General features: G+C 41.4%; 1 protein-coding gene across 1 annotated transcript in view; it reads right to left on the minus strand.

The window, feature by feature from the left end:
* LOC109911240 (coiled-coil domain-containing protein 171) overlaps positions 1–20352 on the minus strand; it is a 128018-nt gene that overhangs the window by 11827 nt on the left and 95839 nt on the right. The window contains 1 exon segment of the mRNA XM_048620014.1: positions 15639–15791. Within this exon segment, the coding sequence (XP_048475971.1) occupies positions 15639–15791 (153 nt within the window).

The raw sequence follows: 20352 nt of genomic DNA on the forward strand, positions 1-20352 counted from the left end.
GAACAAAAGTTTTCTGTTTCATTCTAAGGAGGTATGAAAACAGACAGCACCGATGTCCCTACTGCAGCAAATTTTCAATTGCAAGTATATGTTTCCACTCTACATTTATACCACACCAAAGCACTCATACTATACTCTACTAAAATATGAGAGATGCACAAGGCAACATTATCCTCCCCTCTCTTACTTTGATTAATATGCAGTTTATCAGACCAAAGCATTGTGCTCAAAAAGATGAGATTGCTATTTTGGTTGGGGGAAAAGAGGTTTTGTGACCTGCCTTGAACAGTGTCACTACTGCAGGTTTGGCAGGCAGCCTACCTCTTCCTCCAGCTTTTACAGGAATGCTCAGCTTGATTTAATCAAGAATGGGCAAGAGACCAAGTAACGAACACTGGGGCAGGTTCAACTCTGCAAATACCACAGTACCAAGAACACAAGCAAAGAAAGGAAAAAAATACACCACAGTGGAACAGAACCATATTGTCACAATTTGAATACCTTTAAGATGGATTGGAGAAAAATACAGATAATAAAAATGTGTCCATTACTGAAGAGAATATTTCCTTCTCCGGTTAGACCCCTACTGAGTTATTCAAGCTTTAAAACCTGCATTTAATTCTTATTGACAAGCTCCTGGGGGAAAGTATTTGCATTTTGTCTACCTACATTCTTAGCCATTGCGTTTGCTCAGAACGTTGTTTCCACATTAACTATTTTTGCAAGTTATTTACAATTGGGCACAAGAACATGTACATCGCAAGCGCATTTGCCCTAGTAGATTATCATCCACATAATCTATTTAGTCACAAAACAAACTCAGTGATATCATTCACTACTATTAGACATGAGACTCAGCATTGGGTTTCCACAAATTAATCTATTTTATTACAAATCCAGAGACACCTTCCAAATTTCTCCAACTTAGCATTTCACAGTACCCCTTCTTATCACCTGATAAAAAAAGTTATCTACTCTTAATACACTCTGGGTGACTTGTTCACAATTACAAGCAGCAGCATATTGCTCAGAATGAACTGAAATGTCATATTATGCCAACCTTGACATAGGGGCAACATAAGATGTCTTTGAAATTGTATATCTTAACGTCATTACCTACCAGTATAAGAAAAGATTTTGTCCTTATAGCACAGTGGAAACTGTGTTTTGTAACAATCCATGGGGCTGGTGGAATTGACTGTAATTCACAGATGGTTAATTTATTAAGTAGTTCAGCTGCAGCAGCAAATATGCGAGGCCGTAGGAGCTAAGGTAGGCTATTCAGCCCATCAAGTCTGCACCACTGTTCAATGAGATCATGACTGATATCACTCAGTGCCACTCTCCTGCTTGATCCCTATAATCTTTGATTATCTTGCAGATTAAAAATATCTACCTCAGCCTTAAATATATTTAATGACCCAGCATCTACAGTCGTCTGTGGTAAAGAATGCCACAGATTCACTTCCCTCAGAGAAGAAATTCCTCCTTATCTCATAAATGTGCAACCCTTTATTGTCTGATTATGATCTCTGGTCCTGGACTCTCTCAGAAGGAGAAACAATCTTTTCATATCTACCCTATTGAGTCCCTTATGAATCTTGTACGTTTCATTAAGGTTGCTCTCATTTGCTGAATTCCAACAGGTACAGGCCCAATATTTTAAACCTCTCCTTGTAAAATACTCCCTTCATATCTGGGTTCAGCTTAGTGAACTTTCTTTGGATTGTCTCCAATGCCAGAATACTTTTCCTTAGGGGCCCAAAACTATTCACAGTATTCCAGCTGTGGTCTGACTACTGCCTTGTACAATTATAGCAAATCTTTCTTATTTTCTATTCCATCCCCTTTGAAATAAAGGCCAACATTCCATTTGCCTTCCCGTTGAACTTGGATGCTAGCTTTTTGTGATTCATGCACAAGGACTCCCAAATCCCTCTGCGCTGTAGCTTTCTGTAGTATTTCTCCATTTAAATAACATTCAGCTCCTCTACTCTTGCAGCCGAAGTGCATAACCTCACATTCACCCATTTTACATTCTATCTGCCAAGCTTTTGCCTATCCTCTTGCAGACTCCTTGTGTCATCCGCAACACTGGCCGTTCCACCAATTTTGCATCATCTGCAAACTTGGCAATAGTAAATTCACTTTCCTCATCGAAGTCATTAGTACATTCTGTAAATAATTATAAGAATTTAAAGAGATACAGCTGAAGTGGGGGGAAGAGTGAAGGGACATGGGGCCACAGAACATTCAACACAAAAGGAGACAATAGGAATGGGAGGCAAGTTATGAATCACAGTCAGAGCTTGCATGTCACTTGCACAAACATAAAGTTGGAATCTTGCCACACTGATTCAAAAATCAACTGTGCAATATGGTCTCAATGTAAAAAACGGTGCCTCCAAAATGGAAGGAGTAAGTTACTCCTTTTATCCCCCAAGGGGACGGAATGTGAGGCCCTCTACCAGGCTAGTCATCATGACTGTAGTGATTAAACAATGATATTCATCTGCTTTCAATTCATAGTTAAACTGAAAGTCAACATTCGTCAGAGCATCCAAATCTGAAATGCACTTATGAAGTAATCATTAGAAGTGCATTATACACACTGATTGTTACCTTGTGATCTTTGAGATCGACAACACACAATGGAAAAAGGCACTTTCTATCACAACATCATCTTCCCAAGTGGCCAAGGGATAGTTCCAATGAAGGCAAACCAACATTACAACGTCCACATTCTCAAGTACAAAAGGAAACCTGCTAGGACATCACTACTAAGGTAGGTGGGGGAGAGTGGGTATTGCTGGTCAAATGGTGTCCTCCTAGCAGCCGCCTTATGCTGTGGAAATATGGACAATTTGTTGAGTGGCCTTACATGAGGTAATCATAGCAGGTCTGGCAGCATCTGTGAAGGGAAAAACAGAGTTAACGTTTCAGGTCCGGTGACCCTTCCTCAGAACTGAGGAAATGAGGACCCGAAATGTTAACTCTGTTTTGTCCTTCACAGATGCTGCCATACCTGCTGAGCTTTTCCAGCAACTTTGTTTTTATTCCTGATTTACAGCATTCGCAGTTCTTTCGGTTTTTATCAGGTAATCATACCTCACTCTAAACTCTTTGTCAGAGTACTTCATTTGGTTCTTTCAAATGGCTACACACTGCCCTCCCTGAGGATAACATTCAGCTTCATTGCCAAATATGTCAGGGTTCAGGCATGCCAATAATAACAAACGTGTAAACTCTCAAGTGTCTTCTCATTTGTCTGCTTCAGTTTATAAAAAAATGATTAAGGTAAATCTAGCTGTTCTTCTGGCAGTGCTGATAATCTGAAGAAACAGATGCAGAAGAGAGCAGAGGATACAACTTCTCCAGGCCCAACATAAACAACAACTTCCCATAGTTAGGAGATAGTTAGGACTGCAGATGGTGGAAGTCAGAGTCGATAAAACGTGGACCTGGAGGAGCGCAGCAGGTCAGGCAGCATCCGAGGAACAGGAAAGTTGATGTTTTGGGTCTGGACCCTTCATCAGGACTGGGGAGGGGAAGGGAGCTCAGAAATAAATAGAAGAGGGGGACTGGGGCTGTGTGAGATGGTGATAGGTGGATGCAGATAGGGAGTTTTAGAGATCGGTCAGTGGGAATGGTGGAGCGGATAGGTGAGAAGGAAGATGGACAGGTTGTGTCAAGTCAAGGAGGTGGGGATGAGAGGGAGGGCTAGACATGGGATGAGGCTGGGGATGAGGAGATTTTGAAACTGGTAAACTCTACATTGAAGCCATTAGGCTGTAAGCTCCCGAGGTAGAATACAAGGCATTGTTCCTCCAGCTTACATGTGGCCTCATTTTGACAGTGGAGGCGGCCCAGGATGGACATGTCACCAAGGGAGTGGGATGGGGAGCTGAAGTAGCTGGCAACTTGAAGGTGGTGTTGATTGGAGTGTACCGAGTGCAGATGCTCCACAAATCAATTCCCGAGTCTGTGCTTGGTCTTCCAAATAGAGGAGACCACATCAGGAGCCACGAATGCAATAGACCAGGTTAGAAGATGTACAGGTGAATCTCTGTCTGATGTGGAGTGCTTGCTTGGGGCCTTGGACGGAGGTGAGAGCAGAGGTGTTGGGGCTGGTGTGGCACTTCCTGCGGTTGCAGGGAAAGGTTCCAGCTGTGGTTGGAAAGGTTGGTGGCGAGTGTGGAGCTGACGAGGGAGTTGCGGAGTGAGCAGTTACTATGGAAAGCAGATGGGGTGGGGAAGGAAATATCTTTTTCGTAGTGGGGGCAGATTGCAAGTGGTGAAAATGGCGGAGGGTGATACGTTGGATTTGGAGATTGATGGGGTGGTATGTGAGGACCGGGGGACTCTATCCTTGTAATTGTTGGGGGGAGGGGTTTTGAGGGGAGAAGGAAAGGAAATGCAGGAGATGCGGTTGAGGGCATTCTGAAACACAGGAGAAGGGAAATTATGGTCCTTGAAGTTACCTAGTTACAACACCTAGGATGTCCAGGAGTGGAAAGCTTCATCCCGGCAGCAGATGTGGTGGCGGCGGAGGAATTGGGAGTATGGGATTGCATTTTTGCAAGAGGGTGGGTGAGAGCATGTGTAGTTGAGGTAGCTGTGGGAGTCAGTGAGTTTGAAATGGATGTCGGTGATGAGTCGGTTGCCAAAGGTGAAGACGGAGAGGTCCAGGAAGGGAAAGGAGGTGTCAGAGATGGTCCAGGGTAAATTTGAGGTCGGGGTGAAAGGTGTTAGTAAAGTGGATGAACTGTTCAAGCTCCAAGTGGGATCACGAGGCAGTGCTGATACAGTCATCAATGTAGTGGAGGAAGATGTGAGGGATGGTGCCAGTGTAGCTGCTCAACAAATTGTCCATATTTCCGTGGCAAACCGTTCCACGTATCCTATGAAGAAGCAGGCATAGCTCAGACCCATGGGGTGCCCATAGCCACCCCCATAACTTGTAGAGAGTAGGAGGAGTCAAAGGAAAAACTGTTTAGGGTGAGGACTAGTTCCAGGGGACGAAGAAATGGAGGGCTTCTGGGCCCTCCTCATGGGGTATACAGGGGTACAGAGACTGAATGTCTATGATGAAGATGAGGTTGGGGGCCAAGGAATTGAGTCTTGGAGAGGGTGGAGGGCGTGGGTTGTGTCCCGTACGTAGGTGGGGAGTTCCTGGAACTGAAGGGAAAGAATGGAATTGAACAAGTGAGTTCAGTGGAGCAGGAGCAGGCAGAGACGATGTATCAACCGAGGCAGTCAGGTTTATGAATTTTGGGTCGGAAATAGAAACGGACAGTGCAGGTTTGGGGAACTAACAGGTTGGAAGCTGTGGATGAGAGATCTCCTGAGGTGATGAGGTTATTGGTCCCCTGGGAGATGATGGTTTGGTAATCGGGGGGGGGGGGTCATAATTGATGGGTTAGTAGGTGGTGGTGTCGGAGAGTTGGCGTCTGGCCTCAGCGATGTAGAGGTCAGTTTGCCATACTACCACTGCATCCCCCTTATCAGCAGGCGAGGTTGGGGTTGGAGTGGAGGGAGCGGAGGGCTGCGTGTTCCGATGGGTAGAGGTTGAAGTAGGTGAGAGGGGTGGAGAGATGAAGGCGATCGATGTTGTGACTGCAGGTGGAGATGAAGAGGTCGAGGGAGGGTAGGAGAACAATGGGTGGTGTCCAGGAAGATGGGGTTTGTTGGAGGCAGGAGAAGGGGTCTGCAGAGGGTGTGTTGGATTTCCATTCAAAGAAATAGGTGCGGAGGTGGCGGAAAAAGAGTTCGACATCCAGATGTGTGTGGAATTCATTGATGTGTGGGCATAGCGGAATGAAGGTGAGTCCTCCGCAGAGGTCTGACCATTCGTCTTCAGGGGGGATGGTGAATACCTGGTAAGGCTTGGGTCTGGGGCTCTATATTGGGGAGACCAAGTGCAGACTTGGGAACCGATTCGCAGAGCATCTGCGCTTGGTACGCTCCAATCAACACCACCTTCCGGTTGCTAGCCATTTCAACTCCTCCTCCCGCTCCCTTGGTGACATGTCCATCCTGGGCCTCCTTCACTGCCAAAATGAGGCTACATGTAAACTGGAGGAGAAACACCTTATATTCTGCCTCAGGAGCTTACAGCCCAATGGCGTCAACATAGAGATCACCAGTTTCAAAATCTCCTCATCCCATGTCCAGCCCTTCCTCTCATCCCCACCTCCTTGACCTGATACAATCTGTTCATCTTCCTTCTCACCTATCCGCTCCACCCTTCCCATTGACCAATCCCTACAACCCCCTACCTGCATCCACCTATCACCATCCCATCTACCTTCACACAGCCCCTCCTCTATTTATTTGAGCTCCCTTCCCCAGGCCCAAACTCCCTCCATTTATTTCTGAGCTTCCATCCCCTTCCCCACTTCTGATGAAGGGTCCAGAACCGAAGCGTTGACTTTCCTGCTCCCCTGATGCTGCCTGACCTGCTGTGCTCCTCCAGCTCCACATTTTATTGAACTGCTCATAACTGCTGCACGGCATCCAAATGGAGAAGTAGTAGAACAAGACCTACCACACAGGTGGAGAGCTCTGGTGTGTAATAATACCTTCAGACAGAACAGCTATCTGCAAATGACTGAGGCACAGTGCAAAGGAGACTACGGGTGGCTGGAGCTATCTTTCCATTCCTTTGCCAACAGCTGAGCGATCTTTGTGCCTACAAGAAAGCTGTGGCGATCCCATCCTGGCAGCCCTCAGGGTTACAAGTGACCTTAAAGAATTTTGTAAGTGAGTCATTAGAGAGCAACATTGGACCTTTGTTGCATTTCACAGTCCTGTACTCGTTTGTGTATCCTGCACATTAATGTAATATTTGCCACAGTCCACCTATTCATCTCATTACCTCATGACACGGCCAGTCGAACACTAGTGACATTATTGGCTTTCCATAGGTTCAGGGTGCAACTGATTGTACAAAGCCTTGAGAGCATTCCATCACCATGAACAGAAAAGGATTCCACTCCCACACGGCAAAGGTAAAACACTGACCAGACGCCTCCTGTAGATGAGGTTCCAATATTCGAACTGGTCAGGCAGTTCCATGTAGTTTTGCCCAGGCAGGGCATCCCACATCACAGTGATGTGTTGCTGGAATAGGCAGGTAAGAGGTGGACATGCTAGGTAAGGTGATGGTGCAGAATTGAGAGAATTACCTGAGGAGGAAGATGATGCTGAGAAGACAGAAGAAAATCTTCAATCAACAGAACAAGAAACCGGTGCCCAATTGACTAAGGTCACAAAATGGAATTTCAAAGTGAATGGCCCAAAAGTATTATTTCTTTTGTACTGTTACGATAAACTTAAAAAGTCTGTAAAACTGGTGAAGACATATTTGTACCTGAAAGTAATCTTGTAACTAATCAGGACAAGTAAATGTTTAGATTAGCTCTCTGAAACTCAATCTATACTTGTAATTATCTTATAATTAATAAGTTAAAAAAGTACATCCCAAAATTTCACACCTGTACCATCAAAGTGCTCTCAGAATTTTTTTTCTTAACTTCCCTCTCATTCAATCTAGATGCAGGCCTAATTCCTGCAGCTGTGCTGGAGGGTGCCTGCTGTGTGCTATGATTGAGCAACTTTGAAGTCTTGTGTGGTTGACCCCTGGCAGCATTCAGCCTAGAGGGTACTGACCTGTTGACAGTCTCCTGCTTCACCTTCTCTGACTTCACATTTTAAAAGGATTGGGGTCATAGGCAGAGAAGAGGTAGAGGGGAATGGAACATCTAGAGTACCCTAAGAAGAAGCTGCCAGGGTGCCTATCTGTCTTTCCTCTTCCTTACTGGTAGTTGTTCCTTAAGGTCATTTGGAGTGAAATTGAATCCCTCGTTTCCCCCTCTTGCATTGCCATTGATGCTGAGTACCCAGGGCTAAAGCGCTGAAGAATGTGTCTGAGTCAACATATGGTAGTCCCTGGCTCTCCAAGACTGTTGCCAATTCTTCCATGCAGACAGTCACATGCTCAAATGCTGGAGCCACCACAGTTGTGAGAAAATGGAAGCATTATTCCATTTTATGTTCTACCCATCTGACACATGCGCCTGATGTCTCACATGTATTGCTGGGCAGGTTGGCTATGCCACTTATGGCTGAGCAGGTACCTTGTCTCTAATAATTCTTCAGGGTGCTGGAAACTGGGGCATTTCTTCCTCCAGCAGATGTGGACATGTATCAGGGATGTGTTGAATAGATTGTGCTGCCTCAGTCTACTCCAAATAGATTACCCACTGATATAGTAGTATTTGTGCTAGTGGATACTGCTCCTCCTCTTAAGGTTCACAGTTGCCCTCATCAGAAATGGTGTTGTCATAGCAGCAATCAGCCAAAGGCTTCTGTTTAGCTGATAACCAAGAAGCCAGGTTAGTGCTTCCAGCACAAGAAGGAATTGGTTGGTGAAGTTGGAGAAAAGCCTATGTACAGAAATATATTAAGTTTGATTCTCTCCCAAATGAAATAGAGCACAGCGTTGCTCACTGGATTGGTGGCCCATTGGTATCTCCCTGTCACCACTGGAATGGCCCTGAGCTTCTCCAGTTAGTTCGAAGATCCTTTCCTCAGAGGGAATGAGGAATGTCTACTAAAACCCCCATAGGTCTTGACACTCCTGACTTGGTTACAGGCCAGTATTTCGAGTAATAAGATAAAGAGAAGGTTGAATATGATGATATAATGAGTACAGTAACATTTTGCAATCACGCAAAATGGTGAGAATGAGTAGGAAGTGCTGTGGGCATTAAGGAGGCTAGTAGTTTGAGAGAATAAAGTGGGAGTGAGCCTATCTGTAAGCATGATGCATGTGATGCTGAGGCTGAATCCTGGTGGAGAGATGGATGTGTAAAGAGATTGCACATCCATGATAAAGAGAAGGTGGCTGGAAAGTGCAAACTGGAAATTCTGAAACTGGCGTAAAGCATCAGAAGAATCATGGATATACGTGGGCAGGGCCTGAACTAGGGGGAAAAGACTGGAGTCAAGGTAGGAAGACTACAAGGATGGTCTCAGGACTCTCCCCTCTTCCTGGAGCAAAGGCCTGAACCATCCCCATCCACCACCTTCCTTCACTTGGCTGAGCTGGTCCTTGATCTCAACAACTTTTCTTTTAATTCCTCTCATTTTCTTCAGGTTAGAGGAATGGCCATGGGTACCCACATGGGCCCCAGTAAGCCGGTTTCTTTGTGGGGTACATAGAACATTCCTTGTTCTAGTCCTATTCCCACCCACAACTCTTTCTCAGATATATCAATTATATCGTCAGTGCTACTTCCCTCTCTCATCCGGAATTGGAAAATTCATCAATTTTGCATCCAATGTCCACCCTGCCCTCACTTTCACCTGCTCTATCTCTGACTCCTCCCTTCCTCAACCTCTCTGTTTCCATTTCTAGGAATAGACTGGCTACTAATATCCACTATAAACCCACTGACTCTCACAATACCTGGACTACACAAACTCGCACCCTGCTTCCTGTAAAGACCCCATTCTGTTCCCTCAGTTCCTCTGTCTCCGTTGCATATGTTCAGATGATGCCAACTTCGACAAGGAAGCCTCCAAAATGTCCAGCTTCCTCCTCAACCAAGGATTCCCCAGCACTATTGTCAACAGGGCCCTCAACTGGGTCCAACCCATCTCCCCCACTTCCGCCCTCACCCCCTTCTTCTCTCCTGCAATAGTGACAGGATTTCTCTTGTCCTTACCTACCATCCCACCAGCATCCACATCCAGAAGATCATCAAGCACTATTTCCACCACTTCCAGCAAGATGCCACCAACAGACACATATTCCCCTCCCCTCCCTTGTCCGCCTTCCAGAGGGTCCGTTCCCTCCAGGACACACTGGTCCACTCTTCCTTCACACCCCCACAGCCCCAGAGCACTTTCCCCTGCAACCGCCGAAGATGTAACACTTGCCCATTTACCTCCTCCCTCCCCAGTATCCAAGGCCTAAATATACCTTCCAGGTGAAGCAGCACTTTATCTGCACTTCATGCAATCTAGTCTACTGCATTCACTGCTCACAATATGGTCTCCTCTACATTGGGAAAACAAAATGCAGACTGGGTGACCGCTTTGTAGAACATCTACGTTCTGCCCACAAAAAAGACCCTGAGCTTCCAGTTGCCTGCCACACTAACACATCACCCTGTTCTCTGGCCAACACCTGTCTCAGGCTTGCTGCAGTGTTCTACTGAAGCTCAGCTCAGCACAAGCTGGAAGAACAACACCTCATTTTCCACTTGGGGACCCTGCAGTCCTCTGGACTCGATATCGAGTTCAATAATTTTAGGTCCTCAATTCTCCTATATCCTAGCCCCCAATTCCACACACCAGGCATTGTTATCACATAGTCTGCCATTACACACTACCTATTGTTAGTCACTAACAGTCCCCATTAACAGCTATTCACCCTCCTAACCAGATTGTTGTCAACTCCTTTGTCTATCCAACTGTTGTACTCTCTCTTTGAGTTCTATCCCCAGCTTTCGTTTACTCCTGAAGCCCTCCCCCACCCTATCTTCTGCATATAAACCGACATTTACCTAGCTACCATCAGTTCTGAGGAAGGGTTACTGGATGCAAATGTTAACTCTGATTTTTCTTCACACATTCTGCCAGACCTGCTGAGCTTTTCTGGGAACTTCTGTTTTTGTTCAAAATGGAATGTCCTGCATTAAGCAAGGCTGCCTTAGCCAACTGTGTCATCCGTTTTCATAAAATGACATGTTATTTGCACAATACTACTATACTATAACTGCAGCTCACAATGAATACGCAATTTTTGCCAAGATATTTCAGATTTATTGCATGACCTTCCATCTGATGGTTTTAATTGTCAGTAGGTTTGCTGGAGAATATTAATAAAAGAATGAAGTGTACTATCAGATGAAAAATCTTATTAAAAGTCTTTGTAGCCATACATTTAACATTGAATGCAAAAACAACATTATGGCAACTTTGCTTCCAAAAAAATTGCTTCTAAATTTATTGGCTCACATGACTAAATAGTTGTTTTCCCTCTGTGTTATTTTGTGTTATTGGTTTGATACAAGGTTTAAAGCAAATTAATCTAGATTGTGAAAAGTTATTGAAAAATACCTACAAGAAATATAAAAACAGATTCTATTTAAAAAAGAATAAATTTGGCACGTGATAATCAAATATTCTTCATGGATAACTCATTTCACCAAGGTGGCAGATTATTTACCTCGAAGTACAGTATTCTTCATTTGTTAAATATTTTTATGTATGGGTCTACTAAGGTTTTGGAGTAGATCTGTAGCTCGGGTTGTGGGTGTTGAGGGTTGATCAACCCATGACAAGTGCTCACCCGAACTAAAGACCCACTCCCTGCCATGGACAGGACCAACGTCATCTACAAGATCCCCTGCAGAGACTGCGAGAAACACTACATCGGACAAACAGGAAGGAAACTAACAACAAGGGTACATGAACACCAACTGGCTACAAAAAGACACGACCAATACTCACTCATCTCAATCCACATGGACAAGGAGAACCACGACTTCGACTGGGACAACACCAAGATCCTGGGACAGACTAGGCAGAGACAAGCACGAGAATTCCTGGAAGCATGGCACTCCACGAAGCAGGCTATTAATAAACACATTGAACTCGACCCCATATACATTCCACTATGGAGGAAACCCGGAAGTGAGGCAATCCATCGCAACTGACCCCAGAGTTTAAAAACCAGGCAGGAAAACACACCGACGCTTCATCAGAGGCTGCACTGAGGATGTTCCAAGCACGGTAACGAAACGTCTGCGGAACAACAAACCAGCTCGGCGAGCCAACCAACCTCAACATGGGTCTACTGTGGCTGGGTTTGGTGGACTACTTTCCAACTGCCATCCTAAAACAGAGGTAACAGTCCATTGTTTCCCAAAATAGTGAAAAGAAACACAACTCTCTACCAATTATTTTGAATAATTGGCCTGAATATTAGGAAAGCATCAAGACATAATTCATCCATTGCATTAAAGAGTTATGAGAATATTTCAGAGATTATTACATCAAAGATTCAAAAGCAATGGAAGCATGAAACTTGTGGCATTTAGGATTACAAAGTTTCATCTACTGGATTTGAGGCTTTTTGCATGACTATCCAATTTAACTGATATTAGCTACTTCTCAGCCTGGGATTATTTTTGCTGGCACAGCTATCTTAAGATAGTGATATTCTGGGAAAATATCAACCGAGAACTCTCCAGGTTAAGTTGGATGCCTAGCTAAGTGAATAATGCTACTGCTTTGAAGATATCTGATCTCTTTGATGGTATGCTTCCACACTTCAGGTTCTATATACAGGCCTACACGATGCACTTACTTTGTGCACATAAACAAGGTTTCAATCATAAGATTTTGTCCTTTTCTCATAATCTAAGTTCTTCAATAGCTTCTATGCTTCTTTTTACTGGTTCCTGCTGCAAATCCTACAGGTAAGTAACCTGAGCACCTTTGATCCTGAAACTTGCAAAAAGCTTCTTACTCCTGAACACTGAATGCTTAATTTTATTCTGAACTTACTTGACATCTTCATCATTAAACCTGCAGATCTTACAAAGGTAATCGACAATGCAGTTTTCTTCCCTTCTAACTTGGAAATATTAGTAAATCTGGCACAACATTGTACAAGCAACTGACCATGTAGACTATTACACAAAAAGCCGATCCACTGAGGGTCATCAACTATATCTCCAGAACTAAATATTCTGTAAATCTCTAAAGAAATTTGGCTACCACAGATATAAATCGCTCCGGTTTCCCTGTATGGAATGCAGTCATTTTTCTTAACTGCTGGTACGGGAAACAATTGGTTGTGGGGTGAGAAGAGACCTTCTCATTCAGAAATTAATTGCTGAGGTGGTGGAAAAAAATATCTTTCCAGGGCCAACTGCCCAATTATTTACACCTCTTTCCACTTCTTTGCACCTCCAGAGAGGGGAAAATAAAACCCAAAGAATTTGGAGTAGAAATATATTAAAAGAACCTGTGCTCCTCATGTCATCTTTTGCTAATGTTTTGATCTTATCAAGATATAGGGAGGATAATAAAACAAGAATATTTACACATTCTCAAAGTCTAAAAATGCTAAATAGCATTTTTACTTCAAATCACAACGTTGCAGTCCCTTGTTGCAGACGAAATGTTATTTTTTTCACCTTAATCCATTTATCAATAAAGTGCTTAAAGCTGCTGTATCTACTGATTCTGAAGTTTGCACCTGCATTTCGACTTTAAAATTCTCATCCCTACTTTCAAATGTGGTTTGGTGCCAAATTCTGTTTGATAACACTCATGTGAAGTACCTTGGTTCATTTTACTACATTAAAAGTGCAAAATAAATGAAAGGCTTTGTTACACTACTCTATGCAAAAATCCACATTATGCACTCTCGCTCTGCAAAGGACTTCTTGATGCCAGCCATAAATTTGGTTCTTTAGTAGCTTGAATCTGTGTCCTTTTGTAATATTTTCCTTTTTCTTTGATCATGATCATAAAATAGAATAAATTTCCAAAGGCCTATAGCTACAAACTTACAGAAAGCTACTATGAAGCAAAGCACAGATTATTTGTAAGTGCTAGATGTGAACAGCATGCTTAAAATTAATTTTCACACCATGAAATATTTATTATTTGCAAACTAATAGTATGAAATAGAATTTTCAATATACCAAAATAGTGCATTGAAGTTGCCTCACAAGGCACAATTTTTATGAACGTCCCTAATTCCCGTTCAGATTCTAATAGCTGTTTTCATTTTATCTGTATACCTCAGTAAAGTATACCCCATAGAATTCTCTTAGCAACCAAACTAACCAATTAACTGGTCTTATTTTACATCCAAGATGACAAAATCAGCAATTTTCTCCATCCAAAAATGTCATTTTAAATGACATTAATTTTAATCCATTTAATATTTAATCTTCAACAAATCCATTCCATTTCATTTTCTGACTAATTTTTGGATCTAAGATTGAAAACCTTGTACTTATTTTGAAAACGGGAAATACACTGGCCCAGATTTTGCAGTAGTAATGATGGCGAAACCCTCAGCATTCACTGTAATTACCCCACTGAAGCTGTCAGCAACTTCTATAGTCTGCAGAATAATACGGAAATCTAGAAGCTGCTGTCAATGAATTTACATTATTCCAGAAGATGCGCTGTTGAGGCATCCCAGACTACAGTTAATGAAAATCAATTGAATTGATGCAAACCCCCACCGTTGCTTAAAAAAGTTAAACCTTATTGAATGAGGTGTAATTGGTTTTCAATGCTTTATGAACTTCATATTTACTGTTAAAGACCCTCATTGGCCCTGAAAAGTTATTTTTGTATTTGTAAATGTCAAATTTTGCCGTAACAACATAAAATTCAACTTTTTTTAGAAAAAATAAACTTCCATGACAAAAGGTTAACTATCTTTAATTTAGCTTCTACATTCATCCAGTTATAATCATTTAATTGAATATTTTCAGATAACAAATTTAATGAATATTAATTTTGTGGTTTTGTTGTGTAAAAGTTTTAATATGACTGGCTGCTTACCATCACTGCCTCAACACATCTGGAGACCCTTTGTCCTTTGGCAGATTAAAATTGTGGTGTAGAAAAGTAAAATGCTGCAGATATTGCTGGATCTCTGTTGTCAGCTTTATTTTGAGGTCAACAGTGAGCATTATGAGACCAGCAGACAACTGGTCTATCCAAGATCAGGCAGTTGAAGCTAAACTTATCTCGTAGTGGATTCCTCAAACAATCATTAGGTCGCTCATTTGCACAAAGGACTGAAGGTTTGCTTTGGGTGTAGGTGCAACATGCCTAAGTTTTCTTCAGCTTTTATTAATATGGCGGTCTTCCCACTTCTGGCATGTGGTGAGCATGCACTTCCTACTTGCTTAATTTGAGGCATTGGAAGTCTTTAAATGTAGCTACATTAGCGAATTTCATGCTGGCTTAATTATTAAGGACCTAACAAAACATAATTTTCTCCAGAATGGTTGTTCGATAAGTGATTATAGTGCAATGGAAAACGTTCATGCATTTTAGGGCGGCACAGTGACTCAGTAGTTAGCACTGCTGCCTCAGAGCGCCAGGGACCTGGTGTGATTCCAGCCTCAGGCAACTGTCTGTGTGGAGTTTGCATGTTCTCCCTGTGTCTGCATGGGTTTCCTCTGGGTGCTCCAGTTTCCTCCCACACTTCAAAGATGCGCAGTTTAGGCAGATTGGCTATGCTAAATTTCCCATAGTGTCTAGGGTGGGAAATGCAGGGATAGGGTAGAGTGTGGGTCCGGGTGGGATTCTCTTCGGACGGTCAGTATAGATTCGATGGACCAAATGGCCTGGTCCACACTGTAGAGATTCTATGAAATTTTTTTACCGTGTTAATCAAAATTAATGTCTTTTCACAGCATATATATTAATGATATAACAAAATATATTTTGTTGAAGTCCAAAATGGCTGCAATATACAAAAGTATTTGCTTATATTATAGCAAGTGATAGTCATCATACATCTGGTGCTGACAATTTAGGGGTGACCTACCTGCAAAGCATTATGTGTGAAAACAGACACTTACTGGAACTAAGCCATTATTTTCACGCAGGCACGCAGTCTGAAGTTCTGATTTGAGAGCTGCAATGTGTTTTTGATGTGAAGTGATTTCTGTTTCCAGAGCAGTAACCCTGGAGCTAGCCAGCTGGTAAATGTCCATGAAAGTCTGGGTTAAATTCTAGGGAAACAGAGCAAAAATAAGACAAAGGTAATTATCAACAATGACTAAGCTTATACAGAAATATTTCACAAAGCATTTGATAAAGCACATTTTTACCTTTTTTTATTGATATGATAGGGTTTGAAAAATAATTTGACCGCCAGTTCCAAGTTTTAAACAACTCCATTTTGCAAATATCCTTCACATTGATTATATCACAATTCTTTTCAGCAAAGCACTGTGTTTTTTGAGGTATGTGCTTATAACGTACAACACACAATATAGCGTTATGGCGTAGGAATGTCAGGAGTCAAGATCCTGTAACTTTCTGACAGCAAAACTGTTATAACCAACAACATTATACTGTGACAAAAGTGTCAACCTGAACATTTTAATATGATGTCTTATCCTGTCGGTGAACCACATAGTGAAATAATTTTTCTCATCATTTATAAGCTTGGTAAATTATTAGTTTTAAAGTGGCATACAGATATCAGAGCATAGCCTGACTACGCCATGTCAAAAAAACAGGAAATAAAATTCTGTTTATGTGTATTATGGAGAACTGCTGTCCCAACTGTATACTATTGATCAGGCAAGATAATAAAGTTAACTGCAGAAGCGAGTCAAAATGGTACAGTAGCGCTGGTAACTTTATATTCACTCATTACTATAATACAGTTGGGATTAATGGAGTTCTTCATAACAGGTGAACTATATTTCGCTCTTCAAAGAATTGTTTTCCCTTTGGAACTTTTCTACTTCCCAGCAAAAGTTATTTTCCAAAGCTTCCTAAGTACAGTACAGTACAGTACCCCCTGACTGTGCTAATTAGAGACTGCTCCAGCTTTGGTGCTTCTGTATTTGAAATCATGTATTTGAAACCTGAGGTAAAATTAGTCCAGGTAATAAGTATATGTTGTATTGCCATACAATTGGCACTCTTTTGATATATACAGATCAAAATCATTAAAAGGAATGTTTATGCAACATTAAGCTGGGAACACAGCTAACATAATGATTACACCTGGAAACAGAAATTCCTCACAAGTGTGGAATGTTATTTTATCAAGTATCATGTACAACATTAGACCGCGAATGAAGAAAAACAAAGCATTATATTCAATAACAGAAGGGAAACCTTTACTGATTTGACTATGACAAAAATACATAGAGAAAATAATCAATAGCTTTTGTCTTAAAACAAATTATTCAACAAAATAGTAATTTCATACAGCATTCAATGATTAAATAGATTATAAATACCAAAGCTTCTCCTCATCCCAATCACCATCTTAGTAAAACTCTTCTGTACTTTCACTATGGTCATGGCATGTTTTGTAAGGTGTGGTGTCCTGTGTTGAATGCATTACTTCAGCTAAGACCTAACTAGTATTTTATAAAATCTTCTTTGTTTTTGTATTCTATTAATAAAGTCCAAAATTCGACTCTTGAAAAATTTAATTTTCAACTTGTTCTGCCATCTTCATAGATTTATGTACATACACCCGTGTCTCTGTTTCAGCAACTGCTTTTAACTTATACCATTTGGTTCATTACGTGTCTCTCTATTCTTGCTGCCAAAAGAGTGTCACTTGACATGGTGTTGAATGTCATCTGCCTAGTTTCTGTCCACCTGACAAGCTTTATGCCTCCTGAAGTCTGTTACCACCCTCAAACTTGTTCACTGCGTTTCTGAGTTTTATCTGTCTATAAATTTTAAAATGATGTCCTGTATGTCCAGTCCATGCATATTTGCCAAATGAGCAATGGTTCCAATCTTGATCCTGAAAAATCCACTGTATATGCTTCCATTTTTTTAAACCACTGCTCTGTTTCTTTTTGTCCCCTATTCGATTTTTTATTCAGTCTACAAATGTCCCTTAACCCCATGGGCTTCAATGTGTGTACGTTGAAGCTCTAGTTTGCCTAAGTGTTCACTGTATCAGTTCACTGCTGGCATATGGAGGGTTTGTACAAACGTGCTGATAACATTGGTTGGACCACCTAGCTCAAGAGGGTCAGTCATCAATCCCTGTCTCTCAAACAGCTGTGGCATGTTTGATTTCTTCATAATGAAAGCATAATTCACACTCCCTCACCATGCCAACAGCCTTGCACAGAAAAGAATGACATACATACACAAGAGTGGATTCTTGTTCACATATTCACAGAGTAATAGACTTTCTGTATAAATTTTCTGAAGTATGCTGTTGGTGGCACACAGCCTATTCACAGCTGATGCCACTTTGTGTCATAACTCAGCGAAAACAGCAGTGTGGAACTGGCACTGCACAGCCAATTATTGTTTCTGATTATTGCTGTATCTTATGTAAATGGGGATACATTGTGACACACAGCTTTGTTTATTTATTTAGTAAAGTATATAAAGTATTTATATAGTAAAGTTCTACAGGAAAGTGAACAGCTCCTGGATGATTTGAGATCCATGTGATCTAAAACTCGAAAGCAGCAGTGACTTTCAATGCCGCTGCCAGCAGAAGTTTGATGGTTATCTACCCTCCAAACCTCTTTAGACCACGCTGCATATCTCAGTTGAAGCCTTTTTACACTACCCATATAGCTGGCAATGACAGAATGGTCACTCCAAATACAGACAGTGGAGACATGACATATTGGTAATGCCACTGCACGAGTAATCTAAAATCCCAGGCTAATGTTCCAGTAACACGCTTTGAAGATGGTGAAATTTGAATTCAATAATATTATGGAATAAAAAATTAGCCTTGAGGCAACCATGTAACCATTGGATCTTTAATGCCCTTTAGGGCAGAAAATCTGCCATCTTTACCTGGGCTGGCCTACCCTTGACTCCAGACCCAAATAATGTAGTTGACTATGGGGAGAGGCTGAATAGGCTGGGGTTATTTTCCCTTGAGCTTTGGAGGTTGAGGGGTGACCTTATAGAGGTTTGAAAAATCATGAGGGGTATAGAAAGGGTGAATAAGGGAATAAAAATCATTGCTTTTGAAGCCCTTTGTACTCCCAGAGTACACTCTGCTAAAAGGTATAAATGATAAATGCCAATTTATTGCATGTGCCACTTCAAACATTTGGCTGACAAGCATACATTTATTTTTTGGCTGCATAACAGTCAGAGCAGGTACAGATCAAGCAGCAGTAGGAGACAAACAAACATTAGTACCAGAAGACAGGCACAAAGGACAGCTGGCTTGTACCATTGAACTTATAAATATAATGGAAGTCATGCAAGTGATTGCTAGGTGGCATCTGGTGGTTGGTGGCTACTGATGACTCCAGCTATCTGGGTATTAATTGTGACTGGCTGATGATTTCTATTCTCCCATTGCTAGCTAGTTAGCTGGATTCAGCTACTTACTGGATAAAGTCAATAATGCAGCAATAAAGGGTGACTTGTACGTTTTGCTTTTGCAAAATGTTGAACTGTAAACACATCATCAAATATCTCTGTAAATATAAATGGCATAACCCAAAATGTAATTTTACATTGATAATCACCTCTTTTGTGTGCTCTTGTATCAACTGAAAATAGTTCTGAGATGTACAGCATACCACCTTCAAAAATGATCACATCACAACTGGTACTTCTCTCATTAATGGGCACAGAATCCTTGTACATAAATTGAAAACTTCGATATTCTATTTGCCTTTCTCAAGTTACTCCAAAATTTTTGTCATCTTTGCAATTAAAGACACCAGTTCTCAGTTCCAATAAGATATATTCACTTTTTGATTGCTATTCCTTCAAAAATAATTTTGCATCATTTTTTTATATTGACCATTAACAAGATAAATTGGCCTTTTGAGTTGTACTGTTTAATTCATTTTTGGAGGGGAGGAGTACTCAAAGCAGAAATGACGATGAAAATTGGCACTCACTCTGCTTCGTTAAAACTATCAAAGACAGCATGTTCATTCCAATAGCTTTAAAAAATGTATTTTACTTTGAAATAATTTTCATTAAATGCACCGTAATTGCACAGATTACAATGTTTCAAATTAGTCTATTTTCAAAAATTGCCTATTTCTTTCTAACAAAATAGAGAGAATTGCATTCTCTAACCCCCTTAAAATAACCTGTTCAAAGGAAATAAGAGGTATGAAACCACTCAGATTTTTTTAAAACATTAATTAAAGAGTCACCATATTTATTGATGTCCTATCCAGGGTCCAAAACTGTAGAAAAAGTGGTAAGCATAGATACGGTGCTTTGAAACTTATTGAATCTTTCTTAACTCAGTACACCAGATTTTCGTTATAATAAAGATTCGTTGCCACTTAACCAGTGGAGATGAGAGGCCAAGTTTACTTGTCAAACTATTGTTTGACAAATTGCAAACTGTGTAACCAGGGAATGAAAACTGGAGAGATAAGGTCAAAACGTGTACGTTTTAATACAAATAGTGGGGAATATACAGAACTTACTCCACAAGGAGCAGTTTTCTATTTCAATAGCAAGCTAAAGAGATTCTATTGGCAGATTAAGGAATGATGTAATACGAAAATGACTTGTGCAGGTAAAGATTGGGGTTTGTAGAGGTAATGGTTAGCAACTGCTGGCTGCCCATTCTTTGAC

This window comes from Rhincodon typus, chromosome 3 (genome assembly GCF_021869965.1).
Source record: "Rhincodon typus isolate 14 chromosome 3, sRhiTyp1.1, whole genome shotgun sequence".
Classification (NCBI taxonomy): domain Eukaryota; kingdom Metazoa; phylum Chordata; class Chondrichthyes; order Orectolobiformes; family Rhincodontidae; genus Rhincodon; species Rhincodon typus.